Source organism: Heterodontus francisci, chromosome 13, assembly GCF_036365525.1.
Source record: "Heterodontus francisci isolate sHetFra1 chromosome 13, sHetFra1.hap1, whole genome shotgun sequence".
Lineage (NCBI taxonomy): Eukaryota > Metazoa > Chordata > Chondrichthyes > Heterodontiformes > Heterodontidae > Heterodontus > Heterodontus francisci.
In genome coordinates this window covers 19,443,537-19,461,497 of record NC_090383.1, presented here as the reverse complement: position 1 = coordinate 19,461,497, position 17,961 = coordinate 19,443,537, and the positions used below count along the sequence as shown (strand labels likewise).

The 17,961-nt window shown below is 40.9% G+C and overlaps 1 protein-coding gene and 1 long non-coding RNA gene across 5 annotated transcripts in view; one reads left to right on the top strand and one right to left on the bottom strand.

Annotated features, from left to right (window-relative positions):
- LOC137376262 (uncharacterized) overlaps window positions 1-17,961 on the top strand; it is a 36,291-nt gene that overhangs the window by 2,220 nt on the left and 16,110 nt on the right. The gene's annotated exons all lie outside the window — the stretch shown is intronic.
- rmnd1 (required for meiotic nuclear division 1 homolog) overlaps window positions 16,109-17,961 on the bottom strand; it is a 94,761-nt gene continuing 92,908 nt past the window's right edge. For 3 of the 4 annotated variants that reach the window (XM_068044456.1, XM_068044458.1, XM_068044457.1), the window contains one exon: window positions 16,109-16,909. In XM_068044456.1, the coding sequence (XP_067900557.1) occupies window positions 16,877-16,909 (33 nt within the window). In that variant the 3' untranslated portion in view covers window positions 16,109-16,876. The remainder of the gene's footprint in view (window positions 16,910-17,961) is intronic. The other variant, XM_068044459.1, reaches the window with a different exon arrangement.

Here is a 17,961-nt window from a genome sequence, read left to right as displayed (position 1 = left end):
GCTTGGTCAAAGTAGTGCACATGTGTGAGAGTGCATTGTGAAGTCCCTGTTGAGATCAGGGCACCCCTGCAAAACCAATGAGCACAACTGCATAAGTTGTATATGTCTGTCTACATCCCTGGTCCTGTCTACCCTCTGGCACATCTATTGTCATTTGAGCTAAAAGGGAGAGGAAAGACTTAGATGAGTTACATGTGGGAATGCCCTGAAGCAGTTTCATCAGTGCACACTCTAGCTAAAGCCCTGCTTCTGGGCATACATATGAACAGATCCTGGGGCAACGATGAGGGCAGTTAAGCCCTGTATAATGGCTCTTGCCATTTGATCCTAGGATGTTAAAGTTAGAGAAAAGAGCCTCTAATATTCTGGAGCCCATGATTTTCATACCAGCTGCATGATCATTCATTTGTGATACTCCCAAGTGTAAAGGGTTTCTGGCAGTGGAAGCACAGGTTCAGATGGCACTGGAGTTGTTATGCACTCCATGATGGACTGTACAGATATGAGGCAGGGGTTTGACTTGATTATCCACCATAACTTTAGAAGAATCCTTAATGGACCACTTAAATGGTATTTCTGCCAATCTTCCACCAAAGTTCCAGAGGCCAACTGACAAAATTCCTAGGGAAATCCAGGCATTGATCTCTTTTGGTTTTGATCTCTGATTTTTAAAAAAAAATCCATGTTGAGAGGTTACAGGAATGGGAGGAAGCAAGCAGATGAAGGGGTCCAAATGACAACTGGCTGAAGCTGCTTAAGTTAGCAGTCAGGGCTCTTCACACACTGCAGTGCACTGATTGCCTTTTTGCTGTTGGGCTGAACAACCTTGGGAGTACTTGCTCCCCCTACATAGGAACAGGAGTAGGCCATTCGGCCTACCTTTCAACCTGGCCTTTGAATCCTGCCTGTGGTACACTAGATGATACTTTAAAGCAGATATTCTGAGGGACTATAGTGATTATTTCAAGACTGTTGACATTGGTGCTCAGGTCACTGGATTGCACCATATCAGAACAAGGAGATGCTCTCTTAATCTCTTCTCTCTGCATCAACACTGCTGTGGCCGTTCAGATTTTAAAAGCAGCAACGGACTCCTGGACTGGAATCAGACGGAGTTAAGGGGGAGGAATGCAACGTTTGCTGTACACCACTTCTTCAGCACTGATATTATCTTGTCCCCTTCTATTCTTCATCTATATGTGCCCCGCAGTGACATTATTTGTAAACATAGGGTCAGTTTTCATATGTATGCCAATGATGTCCAGCTTTACCTCTCACTGGCAACCTTGATTCCATGGTTCTTGCATGTTATCTGATATCAAGTCATGTACGTCAGAACTACCTGCAGCTTAACATTAGCAAGTTACTGTCCAATATATAATTATATGCTTATCTCCTCTAGAAACCCCATGGCCTTGCCCCCAATCCCATCTCCTTTCCTGTATACCCCCTGCTCAATTTCAGTATGATAGTGTGCAAATTCAGTGTCCAGCTTGACTCCTACCCAAACTTCAAACCTCACTTCTAAACCATCAGCAAGACTACCTATTTCCAGCAACAAAACATCACCCATCTCTGTCTCTACCTTACTTCCACTGCCACCAAAATCCTCACCCGTGCCTTTGTGATCTCCAGACTTCACTTTTCTAATGCCTTCCCTTCTGGCCTCAGGAGCTCCACCCTATAACAATGTCAACTGTCCAGAACTTTTTTATCATCCTTGTTATCTCCACTGGCTCTCTGCTCTTTGTGTACTCTTGTTCCATTCTGAAGACTCACTCCTACTTACCTCTGCAACACCTTCCAGCCCTACATTGCTGATATCATCCTCCACTCTGTTCTACTGCGCCTGTTCCCCTATCTCCATTCCATCGGTGGGAGAACCTTCAGTTATCTGTGTCCCACATTTTGGAACTCTCTTGTAAACTCTTCCCTATTGTTAACATTCTCCCAACTTCAAAAGCCTTCTTAAAACCTACCTCTTCAACAACACCTTCAAGCACCCCCCTCCCTCTCCTGCTCTCTGAACCCTTAATTGTTGAGTACTTTGATACACTGCAATGTATGTGTCAGGTGTCACGAAAGCACTCAAGCTGAAGCTCTGCTGTTCATAACCCAAATTCACTGGCAATTAACATATTTTTAAAAAGAACTTGCATTTAGGTAGTGCCTTTCACAACCTCAAGACATTCCAAAGGATTTTACAGCCACTGAAGCACTTTGGAAGTGTAGTCGCTGTTTAGTTTACCATCAAAGCAGTTCAAGATGACCTAAAGACTAACTTTAACCTTAAATTGTAGTTTCTTTCACAGTGTTAGTCAGTGGTAAACAAATGCCTGCTACTGGCAGCTAAACAGTTAGTTAATTAGGTGGCTAGTCAGGATTGGGCTGACTCAGGTCTTTGGAAGTCTTGCCAGTATAAATTAGCTTTTGCTAATTCTTTGGAAGCCTTGCCAGTATAAATTAGCTTTTGCTAATGCATTGAGTCTACTTTGGTGGAGTATGTGTCTACAGCATACTTAACTCGGAGATTTGGGGAGTGAATTTGGTGCAGTGGAGGTAAGAGGTGCTTTTAAAAGTATTTTAAAAAACAAGGAGCGGTCCAAGAGATGGAGCGAGACTTGACAGCTGAGATCTCGAGGCATTATTAAGGTGAGCAGGTAGATGATTGGTTGGTAAGTTTTATGTTTTGTTTTCTCTAAACTAGGGCTGTACTTTAAACCAGGACTGGGGAGATATAAGCACCGTATTAAATTTATAGCTTAACTAGTTAAACTACTTAATATAGCTGCAAGTAATTGTTGAGTGATATTTCAAAACTTGAAAACAAATTAGTTAAACAAAATACAACAGAGATGGCAGGGCAGGTGATGTGTTGCAACTGTAACATGGGAGCTGGTGGACACCAGTGTGATCCACAGGAACCACATCTGTAGTAAATGCTTGCAGCTCAAGGAACTTCGGCTCAGAGTTGATGAGCTGGAGTCCGAGTGTCGGACACTGTGATACATCAGGGAGGGGGATGGTTACCTGGACACTTTGTTCCAGGAGACAGTCACACCCTTTGGGTTAAATATTTCAGATTTGGTATGTGGTCAGGGACAGGAGGGTGTGAATATGAGTGAGGCACCTATGGGGATCTAGAAGGTAGCACTAGAGGAGTGTCAGCCCTTGCACTTGTCCAACAGGTATGAGGTTCTTGTAACTTGTGTGGATGAAAGCATGGGCTGCAGTGAGGATGAGCATACTGACCACAGCACTGTGGTACAGGGAACTATTCAAGTTGGGGGGAGTGAAAAGGCATGCAGTTGTAGTAGGGGACAGTATAGTTAGGGGGATAGATACTGTTCTCTGCAGCTGAGAGCACGGGTGCCGAAAACTGTGGTGCCAGGGTTAAGGACGTCTCCTCGGGGCTGCAGAGGAACTTGGAGTGGGAGGGCAGGGATCCAGTTGTCATGGTCCACATAGGTACCGATGACATTGGTAGGACTAAGACAGATTTCTGCTATGGGAGTATGAGCAGCTAGGAGCTAAATTAAAAAGCAAAACCACAAAGGTAATAATCTCTGGATTACTACCTGAGCCACAAGCAAATTGGCATAGGGTAAATATGATCTGAAGGTTGAATATGTGGTCAAAGATTGGTGTGGGAGAAATGAGTTTCAATTCATGGAACATTGGCACCAGGACTGAAAGAGGGAGCTGTTCCGTTGGGATAGGCTTCATTTGAACTGAGGTGGGATCAGCGAATCAAATAACTTGTGCGTTAGAGAGGGCTTTAAACTAAATAGTCGGAGGGAGCATTCATGTGAGGGGATATTAGGAAGTTAAAGAGAAAGAACAAAGCAACAGTGCAGGGTAGCGATATGGGTAATGATGTGACAGGAAGGGACAGAGCATGGAAACATAAAAGAGTGCACCAGCAAATAGGGTCAGAGAAGAGAAAAATGGTAAAAAGACAGAACTAAAGGCTCTTTATCTGGAATGCACAAAGCACTCATAACAAGATGGATGAATTGATGACACAGATAGAAATAAATGGGTATGATGCGATGGCCATTACAGAGACTTGGTTGCAAGGTGTCCAAAGCTGGGAACTGAACGTTCAAGGGTATTTGACATTTCAAAAGGATTGGAAGAAATGAAAAGGAGTTGAGCTACCTCTGTAAATAAAGGAAGAAATCAGTACAGTAGTGAGTAATGATCTTGGCTCAAATGATAAAAATGTAGAATCAGTTTGGATGGAGATAAGAAATACTAAGGGAAAGGAGTTACTGGTGGGAGTAATTCATAGGCTCCCTAACAGTAGCTACACCGTAGGACAGAAATACGAGGGGCTTGTAAGAAAGGTACTTCAAGAATCGTGGGCAATTTTAATCTTCATATAGATTGGAAAAATTAAACTGGCATAGGTAGCCTTGAGGACGAGTTCAAAGAGTGTATTTGGGACAGTTTCTCACAATACATTGTGTAACCAACCAGGGAACAGGCTATTTTAGACTTGGTCATGTGTAATGAGACGGGATTAATTAATGACTGCATAGTAAAGGATCCTCTCTGGAAGAGTGATTTCAGGGGTGACACAGTGGCGCAGTGGTTAGCACCGCAGCCTCACAGCTCCAGGGTACTGCCTATGCGGAGTTTGCAAATTCTCCCTGTGACTGCGTGGGTTTTCCCCGGGTGCTCCGGTTTCCTCCCACAGCCAAAGACTTGCAGGTGGTAGGTAAATTGGCCATTGTAAATTGCCCCTAGTGTAGGTAGGTGTTAGGGAATATGGGATTACTGTAGGGTTAGTATAAATGGGTGGTTGTTGGTCGGCACAGACTTGGTGGGCCGAAGGGCCTGTTTCAGTGCTGTATCTCTAAATAAATAAAATAAATAACATGATAGAATTTCACATTCAGTTTGAAGGTGATAAACTTGGGTCTGAAACTAGTGCTTTAAACTTAAAGGCAATTACAATGGTATGAAGACAGAGTTGGCTAAAGTGGACTGGGAGAATAGGTTAAAAGATCAGATGGTAAATAAGCAGAAGCAGACATTTAAGGACATATTTCATAACTCCCAACAAGATATATTCCATATATTCCATTGAGAAAGAAAGACTCTACGAGTAGGATGAACCATCCGTGGCTAACTAGGGAAGTTAAAGATGGTATCAAATTGAAAGAAAAGACATACAATGCTGCAAAGATTAGGGGTAGGGCAGAAGATTGGGAAAATTTTAGAAACCAGCAAAAGGATGACTTAAAAAAAGAGGAAGATATTAGAGTATGATAGTAAACTAACAATAAAAATAAAAACAGACAGTTAAAGCTTCTACACATATAAAAAGGAAGAGAGTAGCTAAAGTAAACATTGGTCCTCTAGCGGATGAGACTGGGGAATTAATAATAGGAAACAAGGAAATGACAGAGACTTTGAACAAATATTTTGTATCTATCTTCATGGTAGAAGACACTAAAAGCATCCCAATAACAGTATAAAATATAGCAGCGAAAAGGAGGGAGGAACTTGAAACAACTAGTGTCCCTAGAGAAAAAAGTATTAGGAAAACTAATGGGAGTAAAGGCTAATAGGTTCCCTGGGCATGATGGCCTGCATCCTAAAAGAAGTGGCTGCAGAGATACTGGGTGCATTCGTTGCAATTTTCCAGAACTCCCTAGATTCTGCAAAGATCCTAGTGGATTGGAAAACTACAAATGTAATGCCCCTATTCATGAAAAGAGGAAATTAGAAAGCGGGAAACTATAGGCCAGTTAGCCGAACATCTGCCATTGGGAAAATGCTGGAATCCATTATTAAGGAAGTAGTGGCAGGGCATTTAGAAAATCATAATACAATCAGAGTCCAACATAGTCTTAGGAAAGGAAAATCATGTTAGACAAATTTATTAGAGTTCTTTGAGGATGTAACAAGCAGGGTTGATAAAGGGGAACGAGAAGATGTGATATATTTGGATTTCTAAAAGGCATTCGATAAGGTGTCACATAAAAGGTTACTATACAAGATAAGAGCTCATGATGTTGGGGGTAATATATTAGCATGGATAGAGGATTGGCTAATTAACAGAAAACAGAATCAGAATAAATTGGTCATTTTCAGGTTGGCAAACTGTAACTAGTGGGGTGTCACAGGGAGCAGTGCTGGGACCTCAATAATTTACAATCTATATCAATGATATGAATGATGGGACCAAGTGTATTGTAGCCAAATTGGCTGATGTTACAAGTTGTGAGGAGGACACAGAGTCTGGCAAGGGAAAGAGGTAGGTTAAGTGAGTGGGCAAAAATTTGGCAGATGGTATATAATGTGGGAAAAATGTGAGGAATGTGGGAAAAACAGAAAAGCAGAATATTATTTAAATGGCAAGAGACTACAGAATGCTGCGGTACAGAGGCATCTGGGTGTCCTTGTACATGAATCACAAAAAGTTGTCATGCAGGTACAGCAAGTAATTAGGAAGGCAAATGGAATGTTGGCCTTTATTACAGGGGGGATGCAGTATAAAAGTAAGGAATTCCTGCTTCAACTGTACAGGGCATTGATGAGACCACACCTAGAGTACTACGTACAGATTTGGTCTCCTTACTTAAGGAGGGATATACTTGCATTGGAGGCAGTTCAGAGAAGGTTCACTAGGTTGATTCCTGGGGTGAAGGGGTTGTCTTATGAGGAAAGGTTGAGCAGGTTGGGTCTATACTCATTGGAGTTTAGAAAAATGAGAGGTGATCATATTGAAACAGATCAGATTCTGAGGGGACTTAACAGGGTAGATGCTGAGAGGGTGTTTCCTCTAGTGGGGGTGTCCAGAGCTGGGGGCACAGTTTCAGAATAAGGGGTCTCCCATTTTAAACAGAAATGAGGAGGAATTTCCTCTCAGAGGGTCGTCAATCTTTGGAATTCTCTATCCTGGGTCATTGAATATATTCAAGGCTGTCAGACAGACCTTTGATCTACAAGGGAGTCAAAGGTTATGGGGGGCAGACAGCAAAGTGGAGTTGCTGCCATGATATTGAATGGCAGAGCAGGCTTGAGGAGCTAAATGGCCTACTCCTGCTCCTATTTCTTATGTTCTTATGAGTAAGTAATTTCAAAAAGATAATCTGAAGAAAGGAAAATATACAAGTTGCAATATGTAAAATGGCATGCAACAGTACAGACACACCATGTATAGTATTTTATGACTAGTTGAAACAACTGAAGATTGGAAATAATTGGTATTCTAAAATGTATAATGTGCAAGATCCAATCTGCTCGTGACAGTAAAAATAGAAAGGTAGGGAGGATCAATGCGTGACTTGAGGCATGGTGCAGCAGGGAGGGCTTCAGATTCTTGGGATACTGGGACCAGTTTTGAGGCAGGAGGCACATATTCAAAAGGGACGGGTTGCACCACAACAGGACTGGGATCAATGTGCTTGTGGTGAGGTTTGCTAGTGTGGTTGGTGAGCGTTTAAACTAAACTGGCAGGGGAATGGGCACCAGCATATAGAAGCAGAAGAGAGTAATAAGGTGCATAATTGCCTGGATGAATGCAACTTCAATAACACTCAGGAAGTTCAACAGCATCCAGGACAAAGCAGCCCGCTTGATCGGCACCCCATCTATCACCTCCACCACTGATGCACAGTGACAGTAGTGTGTACCATATACAAGATGCACAGTAGCAACTCACCACTCCTCCTTCGACACACCTTCCAAACCAGCTACCTCTTCCACCTAGAAGGACAAGTGCAGCAGAAGTGTGGGATCGCTACTATTTGCAGATTCCCCTCCAAGCCACACATCATCCTGATTTGGAAATACGTCGCCATTTCTTCACTGTCGCTGGATTAAAATTCTGGAACACCTGCACTAGGTGGACTGCAGTGGTTCAACAAGGCAGCTCACCACCACCTTTGAGCAACATGCTGGCTTTGCCAGAGACACCCACATCACATGAAATGATTAAAAATAAAGGAGCGAGACTGCTGGACAGTAATAGAGAAGGGAGTAGTACCATATCAGAAAGGAGCAGACTAAGGAGGACTACAAGGAACACTAGACAGGTTTACAATGCATATACGTAAAGACACAAAGTGTGGTGAATAAGGTTGGTGAGCCACAAGCAAATAGCTGTGCAGGAATATGATGTAGTGGCAATAATGAAAACGTGGCTTAAAAATGGTGAAGACTGGGCACTTAATATTCAAGGATACAAAATGTTCCGAAAAGACAGGGAAGGGAAAAAAAGCGAAGGTGGGGTGGCAGTACAGATTAAAGAGAGGATGTTCTTGAGTGGGCAAAGACAGAATCCATTTGGTTAAAGTTGAGAAGCAAAAAGCGTATGATCAAGCTACTGGGGGTATTCTATACGGCTCAATACTGAGAGAGAGATAGAGGAGCAAATCTGCAGGGAAATCACAGAGATATGAAAGAACTATAGAGTGGTGATACTGGGGGACTTTAATTACACAAATATCAATTTGGATAATGTTAGATTAAAGGGTGAAGAGGGGAGGAATTTCTGAAATGTGTTTAGGAGAACCTCCTTGACCAGTATGTTCTCGGCCCAAATAGGAAGGAGGCATGCTGTATCTGGTGCTGGCGACTGAGGTGGGCAAGTGGACCAAATGTCTGTGGGTGAACACTTGGGTAAGAGTGATCATCATATCATTAGCTTCAGGTTTAGATTAGCAATGAAGAGCAAAGTACAATCTAAATAGAACTTCTAATTTGGAAGAGGGCTAACTTCAATCGGATGAAAAGGGATCCAGCCAGGGTAAAATGGAATCAAACATGGACAGGAAAAACTGTAAACATCATCCGTTGTTCTGTTAAGAAGACGATGTTTCAAGTACAGGTTAGGTACATTCCAACAAGGGCAAAAGGTAAAGGAACCAAAACCAGGGCTTCTTGGATGGTGAGGGAGATAGAGAATATGATTAAACAAAAAGTGTGTATGATGCATGTCAGGTGAATTCTTCAAGTGCAAACCAGGCCAAATACAATAAGTTGAGAGGGGAAGTGAAGAGGAAAATAAGGCTGGCAAAGAGAGAATAGAATGGCAGTTAACATAAAAGGGAACCCAAAAATCTTCTACCGGCATGTAAATAGTAAGTGGTTACTAAGAGGTGGGGTGGGGCCCATTTGGGACAAAGAGGGTGATATATACTTAGAGGCGCAGAGCAAGGCTAGAATACTTAGTGAGTACTTTGCATCAGTGGTTACTAAGGAAGAGGATGCTGGCAAAACATTGGTAGAAACTGAGATGGTAGAGGTAATGGATGGGGTGAAAATTGATAGAAAGGTTGACTGGAAAGGTTGGCTATGCTGAGAGTGGATAAGTCACCTGGTCTGGATGGCTTGCATCCCAAGTTGCTGAGGGAAGTAGAGGTGGAGGTAGCAGAAGGGCTTGCCATTATCTTCTAATCTTCCCTAGATACGGGAGAGGTGCCAGAGGATTGGAAAGTGGCAAATGTGACACCCTTATTCAAGAAAGATTGTAAGGACATTCCTGGTAACTACAGGCCAGTCAGTTTAACATCAGTAGTGGGTAAGGTTTAAGAAACAATAATCAGGGAAAAATATCAACAGGCACTTGGAGAGATTTGAGTTATTTAGGGAGAGCCAGCATGAATTTATAAAGGGCAGATTACACTTGACTAATCTAATTGTCTAATTGTATTTTTTGATGAAGTGATGGAGAAGGTTGATGAAGGGAAAGCAATGGATGTTATCAAATGGATTTTAAGAAAGCATTTGATAAAGTAGAACATAAAAGGCTGGTTAACAAAATTGATGGTATTGGAATAGGAGGGTCCATGTCAGCTTGAGGTGTTCCCCAAGATTCAGTGTTAGGACCATTGCTTTTTTGACACACACATATGACTTGGATCTTAGAATACAGAGTAAAATTTCTAAATTTGCCGATGATACCAAACTTGATGGTGTGGCAGACAGTGAGGATGATACCAATCAACTGCAAAAGGACATAAATAGACTAGCAGAATGGGCAGACAAATGGCATATGGAATTTAATACAGAAAAGTTTGAGGCAGAAGGGAAACGGAGAGGGAATACAGACAGAATGGCACAGTTCTAAAGACAGGGACAGAGGAACCTAGGGGTTCATCTGCATAGATCTTTGAAGGTGGCAGGACAGATTGAGAGAGAGAGAGTAGTTAACAAAGTGTATGGAATCTTGGGCTTCATGAATAGAGGTATTGATACCCCAAGGACTCCAGCAATTCAAGGAGGCAGCTCACCACCACCTTCTCAAGGGCAATTAGGGATGGGCAATAAATGCAGACCTAGCCAGCGACACCCACATCCCATAAACGAATAAGAAAAAATGTTGCTGTTGCTTCTTTTGCCAATCATCTCAACTCTGTGTCCTTTGGATCCTTCCGCCAATAGGAACGGTTTCTCCCCATCTACTCTGTCCAGACCCTCATGATTTTGAACACTTCTATCAAATATCCTCTTAATCTTCTCTTCTCCAAGGAGCACAGACCCAGCTTCTCCAGCCTATCCACATAACAGAAGTTCCTCATCCCCAGAACCATTCTCATGAATCTTTGCTGCACCCTATATAGCGTGGTTCCCAGAACTGGACACAATACTCCAGTTGAGGCTGAACCAGTATTTTATACAAGTTTATCAAAACTTCCTTGTTTTTGTACTCTGCCCATATTTATAAAGCCTAGAATCCAATTTGTTTTATTAATCACTTATCAACCTGCCCTGCAACCTTCAATAATTTGTGTACATATACCCCCAGGTCTCTCTACTCCTGCACCTCTTTAGAATTGCACTCTTTATATTGCCTCTCCTCATTCTTCCTACCAAAATGAATCACTTCATACTTCTCTGCATTAAATTTCATCTGTCATGTGTCTGTTCATTCCACCAGCCTCCTGAAGTCTATCACTATCCTCCTCACAATTCACAATACTTCCAAGTTTTGTGACATCTGCAAGTTTTGAAATTGTGCCCTATACACCCAAGTCTAGGTCAGGAAAAACAGGGGTCCCAACACCAACCCCTGGGGAAACCCACTATATACCTTCCTCCATTCCGAGAAACAACCGTTCACAACTACTGTTTCCTATTACTCAGCCAAAATCATATCCATGCTGCTATTGTCCTGTTTATTCTATGGGCTCTAACGTTGCTGACAAGCCTGTTTATGTGGCACTTTATCAATGCCTTTTGGAAATCCATGTACACCACATCAACTGCATTACCTTCATCAACCCTCTCTGTTACCTCATCAAAAAACTCAAGCAAGTTAATTAAACACGATTTACCCACTACAAATCCATGCTGGCTTTCCTCAATTAATCCACATTTGTCTAAGTGACTATTTATTTTGTCCTGAAGTATTGTTTCTAGAAGCTTTCCCACCACCAGGCTTAAACTGACTGGTCTGTAGTTGCTGGATGTGTCCTTACACCCTTTTTTTCAACAAGGGTGTGTTACGAAAGTGCATCTGTTTTGTTAAATATATTTTTGAGGATTCATTTTTGAATGATTGAAGAAATGTTAAACTTTGGGATTTTCAAAGGGGGTCATGTAAAGGTCACTTGACTTTGAAAAACAGTCCCTGGGAATTTTTTTTAAAAGGAACTGAGAGGTCTTGTGAGGAAAACAAGCCTTTCCAGGAAACCACCTGACTTCCAGCTCAATAAACAACACAGAACTTTGGACACCTGGAGAAGTTGTTTACAAAGAAGTGACAGGTCATGATTGATGGAGGGCAAAAGGCTCACCCCCTGTTGTCAGTTTCACTTTTAAATTGTTTTGAGTTAGGGTTGAACTGTATAAAAAGGGAGAGAACTTCCAAGAACAGAAGAGAATTCCCAAGGAAGACGACAACCCAGCTCAGCTTTCCAGCACCTCTCTAAAAGACCCTGAGAAGTCCGTGGTGTCAACTCATCTTGTCTACCGTCTTCGAAGAAAAGCCTGTTGCCTGAAAAGAACTGTTCTAAAAGACCCCAGTGACCCGTCTATGTGTAGTCGGTGGGAAGACTGTATGCCAGTTTTGGAACACACATATCTTATCTGCTGTTTCTTCAAGAATGAGCAAGTATTCAGCCAAGTGTTTTTTGTCTGTAATAGAGCACTAAAAACAAAAATCCCTTTATTTTTCTGGCTAATTGGTGTATGTGTGTACATGTGTGAGTGGCTAAGGTAAAAACGGAACATTAATATTTCAATCTGTGTGTTTATGTTTTACTTCATTACTGGTTAAGACTTGTTTTACAATAAATAGATAATTTTGTTGTTTATTAAAGAAACCTGGTTGGTGTGTTTTATTCTGGGATAAAAATAGAGTCTATGATGGACTGTATCAGTAAGTGGGCAAAAATTTAAATACATGTTGTGACCTATGGAGAAGTGGAACTAGAATAAACAGTGCACTCCTCCTGCCTCGGTCGTAAAAGGTGTAACATTTGCAATTCCCCAGTCTTCTGGCACACCTGTATATAAGGAAGATTGGAACATTATGGCCAGTTCCTTCGCAATTTTCACCCTTACTTCCCTAAGTATCCTTGAATGCATCTTGGTGACTTATGAACTTTTAAGTATAACCAGCCTATCTAATACCTCCCTTTATCAATTTGTTACCTATCCAGTGTCTCAACTACTTCTTCTTTCACCATGACTCGGGCAGCATCTTCTTTCTTGGTAAAAACAGATGCAAAGTACTCATTCAGTTCCTCAGCCATGCCCTCTGCCTCCATGCATAAATCCCCTTTTAGGTCCCTAATTGGCCCCACTCCTCCTCTTATCACTCTTTTACTATTTATATGCGTATAGAAGACTTTTTTAGATTCCCTTTTATGTTTGCCACGAGTCTCTTCTCATACTCTCTCTTTCTTTGCTTCTTATTTGTTTTTTCATGTCCCCTCTGAACTTTCTATATTCAGCCTGCTTCTCAATTGTATTATCCACCCGACATCTGTCATATGCACCCTTTTTCTGCTTCATCTTACTCTCTATCTCTTTTGTCATCCAGGGAGCTCTGGACTTTTTTTTGCCATACTTTTCCTCCTCATGGCACTGCACCTTGATTGGACCAGAGCTATCTCCTCTTTAAAAGCAGCCCATTGTTCAGTTAAAATTTTGCCTTCCGATCTTCGATTCCTATTTATTTGGGCTAGATCCATTCTCACTCCATTGAAGTTGACCCTCCTCCAATTAATTATCTTTACTCTGGATAGCTCCTTGTCCTTTTCCATAGCTAACTTAAACCTTACGATGCTATGGTCACAGTCCCCTAAAAGTTCCCCAATCGTCATTATACTTTGAAAATTCCCATAAGTCACCATATTCAGCTTCTTCAATACAGAGGTCCATCAGCAACAGCTGACAAAAAAGTATCATTTTGATTAAATTCAACCAAGATACTGTCTTCAACATTATATAACAAACAAGTGATAGCCACTTCTTGAAAGTTGGCTGCTGGGCTATGTAAATTAACTGACCTCCATCCTTCCCAATTCCATATAACGCAGGGCGAGTTAGTCCCAATGATAAACTATATAGGCTGGCTGGAGTTGGAAAAGGGTGCGACACCGGAGGTTGTGTTCCTTCAGAACTTATTTTGTATTTCCTGTCATAGATTTACATCAAAATTAAAGCAGACAAGCCAGAGAACCTCTGTGGAAATTCACCTCCCGTATGTTCATTAGATTTTGGAGAAAAAAAAGTCTGACAAGTGATATGGGTCAAAAGTGTGTGAAAGCCAGCATTCAGCTTCTGAAGTCTATGAGAAGTTACTGCTAAATATTTAGGTCAGTTGCCAACTTCAAATGAATTGTTAAATTGGGGACATAGGATATATTTATACCCACATAACGGAGTTCCTCGGACAAAGCTGACAAATGAGCACTTGCTGGTCACAATGACCTACTCCCTTTTCTATAAGTTGGTATCATAAGCAAGAGATGTCCAGGGCATGATGGAGACACTTGGTCAAACACACTTGATACAGCTATTCATTGAAAAACTGAGAAGATACACTGGCAACAACCAGAAGCATTTCGTCCTGGTGAGTTTCAAATAACTTTGAAATTTTTGGGGGCTGTAAATGGGAGAGAGAATATGTAGACAATGAATTGTATGATCTTCTATTTAAATCAGATGTCTATTGTAGCAACATTGCAATCTTCCAACTAAGGAGCAAACTATAGAACAGAGGACTTGTAAACTGACGACTGTAAAACCCAAGATGGCAATTTGTTTATCAATGGCTAAACATTCGGGGTCAATCCATTTTGACACTGGTTAATATAAAGAAAATTGTTTAACCTAATGTTCAGAAAAATTGTTGAAAATGACAATATGGCAGACATCAAAATCTGATCCTGAGCAAGTCAAATTATGCCACTTCTTGGATGACTATATTAACATGTTGCACTACATGCCAATGGTCATCAGAGCAGAGAGAAGTGGTCTGTGATATCTTCATCTTGATCCAAAAGCAGTCATGATTCTTTTTTTCCTTCACCTTTGACAGCAGTAACTATGCCTGTAGGTTCACAATTGCCGACATGCGAGAACCATCTTACACACAATTTTTCCAGTCAATGTGGACAAATATGACATTGGAATTGACTGTGAACTCACAGTCAAACCAAATAAATCATCGGATTCTCAATGCAATAAAAGTGCAGTTGATCAGTAATTTTGTACATAACACAATAGAGATTGTGTACCTATAAAAAGTGTATACTATGAATGAGTATGATGAAGTACTTTAGGAAACACTTAGAAGAAAGCAAAGATTGGAAGGGGATGTTCAAATGTTAATTACCATCCTGATGCATCTAGCAAACTAACTGTTTTTGAGGTAAGTGAGGCAGATTCCCTAATGGGAAAGATGTCACACAAAGTCTTATAGAAGACAAGGTGAACACATTGCTACCTATGATTCTTTACCCAAGCAAGTGGGAAAAGTATATTAATAATCCCAATACAGAAAAGCTGTTCTTGCAAAAAGGTTCTGAAAAGTAGAGAAAAATCAATGATTCTGGTGTCTCAGCAGCTAAAGAATTGTAGCGACTTTCTTGATAGTTTTTGGATAAATTCCTCTTGAGCATTATTGAAGTAGCTACTGACAGTCTGACCCTCATGATCATGCCCACCAAGCACTGATGCTCATCCAAGATTAATAAGCAACTTTCCAGATAAAGGCATGGCTATGTTATGTATTTGTTTATTTCCATTGTTGTCTGCAATCAATTGTGTTTCAGGATAGCTGTGTAATATATCATCTATTTCTTTAATTCAGAGTCATTTCTTTTGCTTGACAAAAAATTGAATTATCTAGTAATCCAAATTAATACACAGTGGATTCCAGTTCTCATATAATAACCTTGCTATCTGATATAACAGGGTCTTGAGCCACTTATGAGGGATGTTCCAGCTCTTCAGGCAGTATTACAGCCTGTGACTTGCAGGTATTGAGCCTCAAATTATACTCACTGGTCATGAAGTATCAAAGTTAACAAGATGTATGGGGAGTCTTCCACATGGAAAGAAAACTATTCTGGAATCTACTCAAGCAAATAGCTCTGATGACATTGAAACATGTGATATTAGTTTTGATAGCAAAACTGTGGGAAGTATTATATATAAACAAGTAACAAGTGATCAAATTTCCTGTAATGTGTAGAGTTTGTCACATGTCTTTGTGTTTTTCTGATGAGGAAGACTAAGTGGGATAGATTTTGAGAGTGGCAAGCTCAAAAAATGGGGGGCTGCACGCCAAAGAGCTGCCACAATCTCCCGCGTGGCAGCTCACTTAAATAGCTGGGCAGCCAGCATCCCCCACCACTAATCACATGGTGGGAGCCTGCTAACCGCCCCCAGCAATGGTGTCAACTGCCTGTGCGCAGGCACTGGCGCCATTTTTAAAGAGCAGCCAGCCCTGCCGGTCAATTTGAATTTTTAAAGCAGTACCGCCAAAAAATTAATCAAATACATTTCTAACGCCCCTTTCCCACCACCCCCCCCAGAACAATTACATTAATTATTTGCCGTTCCCCCCCCAAACACTTACCTTTTAAATCTGACCTTCCCCCCCACCCCAGACTGCACAAAGTTTAAAGTTCACCCCTCCCCAACACCCATTACGTTTATTTGACTCCGTTCCCCACCCTCCTGCACTGAAATTCTTAACTCCAGCCCTAAGTAGGTGAAAAAATAGAATTTTTAGCATTTTAATTTAAATGATTTCAAGTTCTATATTATAAAAAAAATTCTGTTGCAATAAATAATTTAAATTGATTAAGGATTTGCTTTCTAATGATTTTACTAACAAATGATCTGAACAGCATTCAAGTACTTGTTAAATTATATGACTGATACTGATCTTAGCTGTGGAAGTGGTAGTGACAAGCATGCAATCCCCAAGCTCAAAAAGAACAGTCCATGTGCTCTAACCTCCTACCCCAAGAAATGCACTAGAATACATCAGTTACCCTGCTTCTGCAGACCTAAAAAAAGTGCCTTTGTTCCATGACATGCTGGTCTCAAACATTTACTGTAAGAAATTTCCGCAAATTCAAATTTATTCAGTCTTGGCTCCCACATGATTAAAAGAAACTCATAATTAAAGGAATTTCCCTCATTTTCCATTATACATATATATTCTACAATGAAGCAAAGTTAAATGTATCAGTAATAGAGTTAAAATCAATTTTGGATGCAGTGTGCTTGTGTGAATAAACAGAATAGTTTGGATAGAATTGAACTGCACAAAACTCAGACATTCCACAATGATCTGGAGATCAGTACAGAAGCCTTCTGGAGGGTATTCTTTATGCCCCACCTGAAGATATGATCATTGACGATTGTCTTCCAAAGTAGTTCCAATCTGATTTTAAAAAATTACGCGTGCAAGTTCAAACAACACCTGGATAAGAAAGAAAAAAATTATCTGTTTTGTCGATTGCAAAATATTATATCCTGTAAATCACATTGTTTGTACAATTCATATCACTAAATACATAATGGTTAAGACAGGCCACTTGGCCTATCTTAGTTCATCATTCAGAAAGACCCTACTGCCCTCCCCATCACCGGATCCAGCCATTCCTCAAATAATTCCAAGGTTTCTGCCCCTACTACCCTACCCAGAAGACCATTCCATGTGCCTTTCACTCTTTGAGCAAAGAACTTTGTAATAGCACTGTTAAATGTGTTTCTCACTAGCTTTTGACTTCTGCTCCCTTGTTCTAGTTATGGCTTATTTTGAATGATGTTTTCAATGCACCTCTTCTTGACTTTTTTATACCTTACCTAGCTCTATAGGTTTTCTTGCTTTGCCTTCCTGCAAAGCTGTTAAGAACTTACATTTCTATAGCATCTTTCATATGCTCAGGACATTCCAAAATGTTTATAGCTGATGAAGCACATTAGAAGTGAAGTCACTTGTTGTAAACTTTTTCCAGATTGTTCCTCACAACCTAATGCTCTGACACGAGAGAATGCCTCATGCCTCTTATCTGGCCAGCCTTCACAGTCTGAGCTTTTTACCTGTGGGTCTTGTGACCAGAAATGACTGTGGTTCTGAAGCAGGTCATAAAACATCAATTTGGGTGTTTAGAAAGACAAATCTTTACATAGAAAGCATATAGATGGATATGGGAATAAATTGAGCAGGCCTGTGCTCCAAATGGGAACCACACTTAAAGGGACTGCAGATCGGAGAATCAGAGCCATTGTGTATACCTTTATCTCCAAGCCATATTTGTGTAGGAATACTGAACTCCCCAATGGAAAAAGAGTGAGTAATTGGGATTAAAAAGTCAAGAGCTTGCCTTGCCTGGCAAAATGGTGGTGTATGTTTGATGGACCAAAGAGTTTACTACTGGTCTTAGATTAAAAACCTCATGTGCCAGTTGAAAATTGCAAGTCACAAGCAGCCTTACAGCTACAATTTGTTTGAAAATCATGTTTTCAATT